Source organism: Lactuca sativa, chromosome 8 (assembly GCF_002870075.4).
Source record: "Lactuca sativa cultivar Salinas chromosome 8, Lsat_Salinas_v11, whole genome shotgun sequence".
Taxonomy (NCBI): domain Eukaryota; kingdom Viridiplantae; phylum Streptophyta; class Magnoliopsida; order Asterales; family Asteraceae; genus Lactuca; species Lactuca sativa.
Window position 1 is genome coordinate 195,946,361 of NC_056630.2, and position 12,280 is coordinate 195,958,640.

The following is a 12,280-nucleotide window of genomic DNA, read 5'->3' on the forward strand; positions in this document are numbered from 1 at the left end:
GTCTTATAACACTTGTGCAATTAGGCTAGGTTCAGTTCTAAGGGTTTTGAAGGGATTTAACCATCAAAGGGACCACTTTAAGGAGTTTACGGCTATAAACTAGAAGTTTACAACCGTAAACTCTCATATACCCTTTCTTTATGTGTTTTGGTGATCCTAGGTTAAGCACAAGTGGTTCTAGTCCAAAGTACAAGCCATGGAAGGAAGTTAGGGCACCATTTGACCACTATAGAGGAGTTTACGGCCCAGGAACCTTTCCTTGGAAGGTTTACAGTTGTAATCTCCTAAGAGGTGGTTTCTTTCATGTTTAAGGTCCCTAACACAATGGTGGTTGGTTCTAGACATTATTCCAAGGCATAGGAGGTGTTTAAGGGGCATTTTAACACCTTAAAAGGTGTTTACGGTCCTTGATGGGGTGTTTACGGTCCAAGCATGCTCTTGGGCCATAAACTCATGTTTACTCCCTAAATTTTAAGTTTTTGGTGTTCCATGTCCATTCATGAAAGCCCCTAAGTCATTGTTAAGCACTAGAAGTGGTTTGGAAGGGTTTTGGGGCTCCAAAACCCCATTTAAGGGTGTTTACGGTTTGGGAATGTTCCTAGGCCATAAAAACAAGTTGTTGATCCTTTTGAATGATTTAAACACGAATTTGAAAGCTAAACATGCTACACTATCAGCTAGGATGGATTACTTACCAAATTGGAGCTTGAAAGGGGGTGGTTTTGGATCAAAGTTTGGATTGTAGAGTGAGAGTAGAGAGAGTGAAAAAGCTTCAAATGAAGTCCAATCACCCTTATATAGGGTTTGAGTTTGAGGCTCGGTGGAAATCTACCCGACACTGACGTTAAATGAGACATATGGTCGTACCCGATTAAGTTGTCGTAACTAAAAATTTTCCAAATAAAATTTTTGGGCGTTTTCACGTGTTTCAAATGGGTTTGGACACTCACGAGGTCATAATAAAAGTATCTATTTAATTAACTTAACCCAAAAGTTAACAGAAAAATTTGGAACACAAACGGTTTTATTTAATGGGAACGGTTTATAATGACAGAATAAATTACGGGTTGTCACAGATTGGCATCCTGTCTTCTGAAGGGCAGGACATGAGATTGGTGGGAGGAGATTGGGAGAGCCATTGGTGATGATACTGCGTTGGATGCGATGACCTGGAGTGATTTCACGACCAGGTTCAGGGCCGAGTTTGCACCTGTTATTGAGGTGCAGCAGCTTGCGAGGGAGTTCCAGGACCTCTAGCAGACGATAGAGGCTGTGGCAGAGATTACCGCCAAGTTTAGGAAGAGGGCCCTTCTCGTTCCGCAGTATGTGGCGGACGAGGAGATGAAAAAGGCCCGATATCATGATATATTGTGGAGTGATAGTTGCCAGTTTGTGATCCGCTGCAGCTGCAAGACGCTGGAGGACATGATTGCGAGGGCTCATGAGAGGGAGATCGATCTAGAGATGGAGAGGAAGAGGAAGTCGGAGGTGGCGTCTGGCACAGCAGGTTCGGAAAAAAAGCCGAAGGTGTCTGATCATAGGTATAGGGGACAACAGATCCAGATTCGTTGTGGCAAGTGTAGCAGGTTTCACGATGCGATGTGCAAGGCGGGAAGCTCCGGTTGCTTCAAGTGCGGCCGGACTGGGCATATGAGTAGGGATTGTAGAGGTACTACCACCACCACCACAACATCTGATATGATTTTCTTTCATTGAGATTAGAGGGGACACAAGAAGTCTTAGTGTCCGAGTCTAGCATCAGTAGGACAGGTGGTGGCACCCACTCCTACTACTTTGAGGATCATAGACGGCCAAAAGGGTCGGGCTGAGGCGCCAGTGGCGAAGAGCAGAGCCTTCAAGTTGACAGCAGAGGAGGCATGCGTGACTCCTGATGTGGTTAATGGTATGTATCTTCTCCATCATCTCTTTATTGTCTTTGATTATTACTCATGTTTATGTATTTGTTTATAGGGTCGTTCCTAGTGAACGGCATTTCAGCTATGGTATTGTTTGATTCGGGGGCTACCCAATCATTTGTGTTGCTTGCACTTTGCAAACGATTTAGCAGAGCTCCGGGCGAGCTGGATTACCCACTCGACATGGAGATAGCCGATGATAGGATCATCAGGTTCAAGAGAGTTAATAGAGGTTGTATGCTACAGCTATTTGATGAGCATTTCTTAGTGGATCTTGTTCCTATTCCTCTGCGAGGGAACAAGTGGTTCGCGGTGGTTTGACCGTCGAACTCTGACAAATTTTTACCAATTGTTACACTAACTATCTAACTTTTGAAACTAATATCATCTCTTAGAACAATGCTCCTAGCATGCTGATTGTGCTTTACCCTACTAAGAGCCTTCGTAAAAGGATCTGCAGGATTCTCATATGATGATAACCTCTTCACAATGAGGTGACCTTCTTCTACCCTTTGTCTGATGTAATGGTATTTTTTGTCGATCTTTCTGGACTTTCCATGATCTCATAGTTCCCTAGTCAAGGCAAATGCACCTTCACTATCGCAAAAAAGATCCATTGGCTCCAGAATGGTTGGGGCAACTCCAAGATCTACGATGAAGTTCTTCAACCAAGTTACATTGATGCTTCACTTGCAGCTATGTACTCTGATTCCCAGGTCGAATCGTCCACCGTATCCTGCCTGGAAATCTTCAAAGTTAGTGCTCCACCATTTAGAGTGAACACCTATCCCGACCGAGAATGAAAGTTATCTTTATCTGTATGAAAGTTGGTGTCACTATACCCACACTACTAGAAAAACAAACTTTTACGACGCTCATTGCGCATCGTAATAGGCTCATACGACGCGCAAATGCGCATCAAGGAAGTTCCAGTCATAAAGAGAGATGACGCGCTTTTGCATGTCGTCTATAGACGACGCTCATTTACGACGCGCAATTACGACGCGCGTTTACGACACGTAATGCGTATCAAGAAAGGCCCTGTTATAAAGGAAGACGACACGCATTTGCGTTTCGTAACCTTAGGATGCCCGTGTTAATGACACGCAATGCGTATCAAGAAAGCCCCTGTCAAGAAAGATCATGTCATAAATGAAGATGACACACATTTTTGCATATCATAATTTTAAATGTTTAAAAAAATATATTATTTATAGATTTACTAATTTTCAAATTAAATAATACATTAAAAATATCGTAATACAAAATAAAATACCATAAATAACAAAGATAATTCATTTCACTAATATGTCAAATACAAATAATTATTCCAATAGTGAGTAAATGTTATAAAAAAATAAACTCATATATATATACAATTGCATCATCTAGCTTACTATGTGCCAACAACTCTCAGTGTGTTTACTTTTTCTTGAGTCTCAATTCCTCCAAAGCTTCTAGCCATGCAAAAATATGATATATCGTGTCTCATTTCAAGAACCAACATCACCTTCAATCACCCAATTACAATCTAATGTTGGTAGACTGAGAGTTCAAGAATCAAGTTTACATCCATCACCTTCAATCACCCAATTAAACTCTAGATCTTTTATTGTTTGAAAGAAATTGGTGTTTGTATTCTATGAACAAAAAACGCAAAGACCAAGGTTATCAATTGCTATATAGAAAGCACAACTGGACATATGAATATATAATACACAACATAAACATTTTCATGAAAATGATATAGACAAATAAGTAAGAGTGATGATATTGATACCTTAATTACGCCATTGGTGAACGAAATTTTAATTTGTTGATAGAAATACTTGACCTCTGAAAACATATAAACAAATGATCGCATAATAATTACCTCAATGAAGTAATTCTTATACATTGTCTCTACCAAAAGATTCATCATGGAAACATTTTTGTTGGAAATAACTAAACAAAAACCTAAATACTAAGCAAATAAATTATAGTAATCACCATTTAGAGCAGGATGAGGAATCCGATCAGGCCATATGAGACCATTTAGGCAGAAATTTAAGTCATTTGGTGTATCTCCAAAGTCACCTCCATATGCCCAGTATTTGCTACCATTTGCATTTTCCTTGAGTAACCCCTGAAACCAGATGCAAATATTTCGAACTACCCTTGCACCACATTTACAATTTTATAAAATTTTATATGCACAGTATTTGTACACAACCACAACCACTTATTCCATCTTATTTCCTATAAATGTATAAATATATATATATATATATATATATATATATATATATATATATATATATATATACATATCATACAATTACAAACACAAGTAACTCACCTGTTTACTTTCGAGTTTGGAAAGTAGCTCCATATCAAAATCTAACTTACTATGAATATTATGAAACCAAATCAAACCACAAGTTACAAACTGATAAACAAAGTCAACCAAGTTAAGATTAAGATGATGGGATATAAAATGCATCCAACTCCTGGATAACCGTAAAGGGTAAGAAGGTAAAATCAGTTGTAAAAAAAAGAATAATAATGTAAATTCATTGGTAAAAGGGTAAGAAAGTAAACTCATTTGTAGAAGGGGATAAATCAGTATGTGTCCTAATTCCCACTCTATAATTCCCAGCTTCTTCATGTGCAGTTGCTAATTAGGTGACGTGTCAACCGGAATCCTATGTGGCATCAGTTCTTCTCCAGCCTCAACCGTACCCAACATTAACTGTCAATCCGACACACAACCATCAATAAAATAACAGGTACAGATACAAATAAAGATACAGATAAAGGTAAAGGGTTAGTTAATATTGCATGCTTTCTATGCTTTTTACAACCTTTCGTTGCTTGATTTCAGAGTTCATTGGCCCAATCCTGAAATACACAAACATAAGTCTAGAGATGTCATTTGAAGGTTCAATCATAGGGCCATGAGATTGTTCACTAGCCTGCTTTAGAAAATAATGAAATACTATTACTAACCTGCTTTAGAAAACTTGCAAGCTTCTTAACCTCAACCTTTTCTTGAACCAACTCTCCTTCCCTTTTCTTTAGAAAACATGCTCGGGTAGTTCTTCAAGTTTGCTGCTATTATCCTTCGAACAAGATATGTTTAATAATATATTAACTCTAATTAACATATTAAATAAAAACAAAAGTCTTTTTGTTTAGTTTTCTGAATTGCTCTAAAATATCAATATTAAGTTCTCTAACCTCGTCAATTCAACCTAAGTGAAACAAGGAGTTAAAATGGTGTCCCAAATACTTGTACAAGACATATATGTTTTGTTTTTGAAGATACTAGGGAACAAAATTACAGTATCAAATCTAGAATAATTCTCTCCTCCTACTAAAAGGTCATGATCTGGATTCTTGTGATCATACTCATAGCTCACTGTTGTTATTGGTGTCTCCTCCATCTGATCCTTTGTCATTGACAGCAACAAGCTCCGTATTAAATATAAGTGTAGCCCCACCTGTTTATCAAAAATTAATTTCTTCAATTTATTAATATTTTTCCCCATTAAATCAAAACACATTTTCCCTATAAAATAAATATGCTCAAAAAGGATGAGGAATCATTACGTACCTGGGATAGTAGGTGGTGAACCCTGGTCTCCATACCCCAGCTTTGAAGGTATCTTCAACTTACATTTCTCCCCAACACACATTCCCAATAGTCCTTGATCCCATCCTGGAATACATTATTTTTGTTAACTTCCATAATATATATAAGAATCAAATTTCACAAGAATCAAATTGGGTCATATCATATGGTTTTATACCTTTTATCACCTGACCAGTACCAAGTTCGAATTCAATTGGGTCACCCCTTTCAAAGCTGGAATCGAATATAGTTCCATCAGTACGTTTCCCCTGCAAAACGAGAGCTTAAAAGAATGTTCAAAGATATGCATACAAATACAATCATTCATTAAGTGATACAGAAAACTGAGATAATAACTCAGAGAAGAGGGGGGATGGGATGGGATGGAGAAAGAAAGGAAATAGCTATGTAGATGTATCTACTAACTCACCCGGTAATGAACTTTCACCCTATCACCTTTGTGTGCGTGGATTTCACAAGATGTTGGTTTGAACTTGGGAGGTTATTAATAATACCCTCAAGTCTGGGTAGACTCTGGAAAGAGAAAAAATAATTTAAATTAAAAATTAAAAATAGCAATGTGGTTTCAATTTGCATAATTTAAAGAGAGAGACAGAGAGAGAGAGAGAGTATGAACCTTGATAACCAAAAATTCAAGTTTATTTGTATTCTATTTAGCTTTCCTTCTTCCTTTAGAAATTCAATTTTTTATTAAATCCGGTTCAAAAGCGTAAAATCCAGCCATTGAATCAGATAACTTCCAAATCACACCAGTTACTTTTAGTCGGCCTTCTTTTCTTGGTTTAACACTTAGTTGAGCCTGAAAAAAGTTAAAAATAAATAAATAAATAAATAAATAAAAACGTCACAATCGTATAAAATACATGCTACGTGAAACTCCACCACTCTCAATCATGACAGATACTTCAACTGGTAAATAGTTTTTTCACTATTAAAGGATTACTTAATGTAATCAGGTGAATACACCTCTTATTTGACTGATCTTGGTTCTTTATCTTGTCAGCAATATTAACATCATGAATATATAAATTTGATCCCTTGTTTACCCTCCCAGTCCCAGCAGAAGGCCAACACACATCATGCACAGACACACAACAACGAAAAGGATGACTACTTAGAAGAGAATGGTAACAGACAAATGACCTCAAATGTCCAGTCTTACTTTAATTAGAAAGAATAATGGAAATTCTATAAGCTTAACTCCATAGGGAAGTGCTCCCTAATGGACGCCATCTTATCGGAGACCAGATTCTGCTAAATGTAGAGGAAGAGGAAACTTGTGTCCTGGATATACAGGGTCCAGAATTAATCTTGGGAGACACACGAAATTGGAAATCAAATCTGACTTCAAATGGAATTGTTGTTGCATTTTTTAGTATGACCTGGCACACTTAGCAATTGGCGCAACATGAAAAATGAAAGAACGACAAAAATAAAAATAAATAAATAAAGCAATAAATAATAATAATAATAATAATATGATTTTATATAATTTAGATAATTGATTTAAAAAATAAAAATAATTATATATATATATATATATATATATAAATTGTTAAAAGAAAAAGAAAAAAGAAAGGAAAAATAATTTGGTCATATAAGCACTCGCAGTGTAATTTTAACAAACTTTAGGGATGTAACCTATCAAATTTTAAACTTAAGGATCAAATTGAAAATTTAACCAAACAACAGGGACCATTTCTGTAATTTACTCTAGTTTATTAGTGATAAGAAATACACATGGACCTAGTTCACTAGTGATAAGTAATCTAAATAAAATAAATACACCAATATATTAGTTTTTTCGTGTTTAAATTAATCAGTGGATGTGAAATTTTTTAATTTCGCGATGAGGGAGCATTACACGATGACTAGCATGACTAGGGCAATATTTTCTCACTTGTAATATCTGGATTTCCATGAGAATGATTCTTATCATTTGGTGTACAAATTTCCTAAAGATGTTGGACAGTATAGTCCTTATAGCATAAAATTTGAAGCATAACTTTTCTGAATGCCATGAATGGTTCTAACAGGCTCATATGTAACTGTGCACAATTCAGAATACAACTCCATTCCGTATTCAACCATGACAGTTGACAACTGCATAAAATAATTCAACACATTAGCAATGACAATTAATACTAATGAGAACAAGTAATCGTCTGAGAATTGAAAACCAACAAGATTCAAGTTGTTAAAAGTCAAAAACATATTATAAAAAATAAACTGAAAATAGAATAGAAAAAGAAAAACTAACCTCTACCATTACTTGGTCATTTCATGATTAAAATAACATCACACCATCATTTTACATAAATAATACTAGTGATTAATAGGAATAACCGGCTATCTGAAAAGCAACCTGAGAAAGCAGATCTGCAGCTATGTGAATTGGACTAGCATATTTGTCATCAAGCTCAAGAACTTCAGATAGCCCTGCATGCATGTCAATGGATACCATAGCCTCACTGTTCTGTCAAGTGTCAATATACAAAAATAGTTAGCTTTTTTATATAAAATTTGTTAAAATATTGTTTTTTTTTTTCACAAATGGGATCACATAATTGGAGAATCATTTTTGTAGCTGTCACATACTGATTTCTAAGGCCATAAATCTTCTCGACCTTAGGACACCATGTTCAAATCAATGTTGTTCAATTTCATCTTTCCACCTCTACCCTCCATGCCATTATTAGCTTCAATAGGACTGGGAGCTTTGTTATATTTGACAAATATGTGATCTGGAAAGCTGCTGGAGTTCCTCTATCCACCATTGAAGGATTCAGATATCAATTATAATAATTCACAGTTGTTCATAATTCATGTAACTCCATGTTACATGAATAAAAGAAAAGTCCACAGAGTTAGATGGGTTGGATTATTTCGATTATGATTACTTAATGTTTTCACTGAAACTAATTAATTGACATGAGCAAAAAAAAAATCTAATTACTAATAGGGAATACCACAATTTAAACCATGAGGAATCGATTTCATAATCCAAGAAGCAAAAATTACAAATCAACCATAGTTCCAAACACCACTAAATGAAGTGGAAGCAAGGAATAAGAAAAAAGTGGAACTCTACTAACCATTACTATGGTCAAGCAAGTCAGATAAGAAAAAAATGGAACTCAATTAGCTTGGAGAGGAGCGTGAATGAAGACTAGTTATCGTTTTTACCTAATTTCCAGATTTCTCTCATGTTACCTCGTCTTCTGTTAACCACGTCTACACTCCATGGCAATCAGCGTCTTCGTGATTCCGAAGGAACGAGACAAGATCGATTCTAGCTTTGCCCAAAAACCCTAGCTTCCGTGGCCCTGTGAGCATTCATTGACAAACAAGACCCTAACCCTTTGATCGTGGTGACCAGAAACCCTTCAATTTCAATAGGAACCGAAACCCAAGTTCCAGAAATAGTTGATTTTGTTGCCCTATGAATGTAAAGTGTTCAATTTCTTGTGAGAAATGAAGCAATAAGGATCGATCTATGGAGGATGTGGGTCGTAATTTGAGGGATGAAAAAAAAACCCTAATTTGAGGATGTGGGTCGATTTCCGGTATGCAAAGCCGACGGGGTGCTTATAAAAAACTTTGAGAAGCATCTGATTCAGTGTTCTTATCAAAAGCTTTAAGAAGCATCATAAGTCGTAACAACGATAGGTGCATTCTTCATATTTCTTTCTCTTTTCGTCTCTGCCTCAGAGGGAGACTAGGGCTTGAAATTTCTTGATCTTCAGAGAGACAATAGAGCAGAGATCCGATGAGACGATTAACAAGTAAGGTCAGGAGTAGGGGAGAAGCGGATTGGAGAGGAGGGAGAGGAGAGAATCGATTGTGAAGATGAAAGATAGAAAAAAGGTAGAAAAGAACAAGGTGGGTTTTCAAAATTTTGGGGATTTCATTTCCTCCTATCTAATAAACGCACGTTCATTAAAATTATAAAGCGACACTCATAGAGGACACGCGTTTAAGATACGGTGCCCTCCGTGTTTTTAATTTTTTTTTCTTATAACACTAAATTAAGGGCACGCAATAATGCGTGACCTAAATCCTTAAATTTTTTGAAGAGATGGCACTTTTTTAATGTCACTCTCTTTTGTGTAACATAGATCAATGAGTGTCATGTTTTGTGCGTCGTAAAAGGGTATTTTTCTTGTAGTGGCACTCACTCTCAACGTATCACTGCCACCAAGGACTAGAAGCATGTCCTTCGTCCTCTGTAAATACTTGAGAATGTTCTTAACCGCTATCTAATGAGCTTTATTAGGATTTACCTTATAGTTACTGACCATGCTCAAGGCAAAGGACACATCAGGGAGAGTTCATGTCATAGCGTACAAGATCGACCCTACAACCGAAAAGCAAGGTAGCCGACTCATATAAACTATCTCTTCATCTGTACTAGGGCTTTGAGTCTTACTTAATTTGGTATTGCTCTAGATATGTAGCTCTCCTTTCTTGGAATTTTCCATACTAAACCTATTTAGTAATTTATCCGAGTATGTACTTTAACTAAGTCTATTTAGTCTCTTCTTTCTATCTGTAACGATTCTTATCTAGAGAATATAGGCTGCTTCTCTAGGGTCTTTCATGGGAAAACACTTTCCAAGCCAAGACTTAACTTCTTCGAAGGCTGGAATGTCATTTCCCATGAGTACTATGTCATCGACATACAACACCATAAAATTCACTATACTCCAACTAGCTTTGATATACACACAAGATTCATCTTAACTCCTAGAGAAACCAAACTCTTTGAATTTCTAATGGAAGCAAAGATTCCAGCTGCGAGATGCTTGTTTCAATCCATAGATGGATTTCTCAAGCTTGGACATTCTATTTGGAAACTTTGCATCTACAAAACCCTCTAGCTTACTCATGTAAACATCTTCAACCAACTTCCCACTAAGGAAAGCGGTTTTGGCATTCATCTGCCAAATTTCATAGTCATGAAAGGCAGCTTTGGCTAGCATTATCCTAATAGATTTTATCTTGACTACTGGTGAGAAGGACTCGTCATAGTCAACCCCTAGGTTTAAATGAATCCCTTCGCAACTAGTCGAGCTTTGAAAGTGTGTACCTTTCCATCTATGTTGGTCTTCTTCTTGAGTATCCATTTGCACTCAACTGTCTTTCGACCTGGTACATTATCCACGCAATTCCAAACTTGTTTGTCAAAAATCGACTTAATCTCGTTGTCCATTGCCTCTTTCCATTTAGCAGCCTCAGGGCCTACCATTGCTTCCTTGTAGCTAGTCGACTCACCCAAATTTATCAGTGCCCTATCACTGACAAACATGTCACCATCTGTAGTAATATGGAAGCCATAGAACTCAGGTGACATGCTAACTCTACTGGAATGCATAAGAGGTAATGACTTGTCTATCGGTTCAACATGAACTTCTTCCTCTGGTTGAGTGCTAGTATCGTCTAAGGTGATGGGTTTCATGCATAAGAACAATCCTATGTGCTCATAGAAACCCTAATGCTTGGATCTAGGTTTATCTATTGTACATGCTTTGAATCTAAGACTTGCAACCCTAGATCTATCATATAAAATTCGAAAATAACATCATAAAAACATATCTAAGTGTTTTACCTCTTTCAAATGGCTTCAAATCCTTGTAGTCTTCTTAATCTTGAGCTTAGAGTCACACTTGTAACTCCTCTCATGGTTCACAAACCCCACAAGCAAAAAGGCAATATGAGAGAGGGTGAGAGATACTAAAATCAGCCCTAAGGTTCACTTGAAATCAAGTGTAGCCGGTTTTCATAGCCTAGGGGACATATTTATACTGTAGGCTGCTAGGGTTTCAGTCTAAACCCTAATGGACAGCTTAGCCACCAAGCAGCCCAAGGAACCTTCTGGAATTGAGGCCTTGGACGAAAATATGATGATCCTTCATCATAATTTCGTCCCCCTTAGTCCATTAGGTTTCCTAGCCCCAAACTCAACTATCACACATTTGACAGTTTATGCCCCTTTATTTAATTAATCTCTTTTAGTCACCAGATTAATTCTTAATTAATTTATGACTAATACTAATTAAATAAATATGATTTCTCCTTTAATATATTATTCTTATAATATATTAATAAACCATAATATTCTCTCTCTCTCTCTCTCTCTCTCTCTTTCTCTCTCTCCTTAAATTACCTTGTCGAGTTGCTTTGGTGAAGGCAACCCAAAAGGACCATGCACAACCGGGTCAAGTACATACCAAATATAGTTACGGGCTTAGACACTAATCCAATAGTCTCCCACTTGGATAAGTCTAGTGACTATATCTCACATATGACTTCAGGATCCGATTAGCAATCATAGCTCTTACACGTCGCTGTCAACTCTGATCAGTAACTCGTCCTTCAGATGAGGGATCGTATAATCCTCTATTCTAGATATCATGCTAACAATACTCATTGTCCAACATTTGTTCCTCGATCTCTTATTTGTTCGACATAGAATTTAGTTGAACACATCAACTTCATTCTGACCGGGCCCGACACATAAGTCAAACCAAATCATCGAGTGGCCAAGATATCACCTTTATTCTCATAGAATAAAAGGAACATATCAACTTCGACTCATATGCATCTATTATTTACCAAATAAATCATGCACAACAATGTGTTTTATAACATCAAGTTACTAATGCGTTTACACATCATCAATGCACAACCAAATAGCAAATAACAACCATATCTCTAAGTTTTAAGACTA

At 36.7% G+C, this 12,280-nt stretch overlaps 1 protein-coding gene across 1 annotated transcript; it reads right to left on the reverse strand.

Annotated features, from left to right (window-relative positions):
• Positions 1–5,184: 5,184 nt before the first annotated feature.
• LOC111912670 (uncharacterized) lies at positions 5,185–10,762 on the reverse strand. Its single transcript, XM_023908410.2, has 9 exons — positions 10,640–10,762; positions 8,188–8,316; positions 7,916–8,026; positions 7,585–7,653; positions 6,299–6,349; positions 5,960–6,022; positions 5,708–5,798; positions 5,512–5,616; positions 5,185–5,398 (listed from the first exon to the last, which is right to left on the reverse strand). The coding sequence occupies exons 1-9, from the start codon at positions 10,760–10,762 to the stop codon at positions 5,307–5,309; spliced, it is 834 nt and encodes a 277-aa protein (XP_023764178.1). The 3' UTR covers positions 5,185–5,306.
• Positions 10,763–12,280: the final 1,518 nt, after the last annotated feature.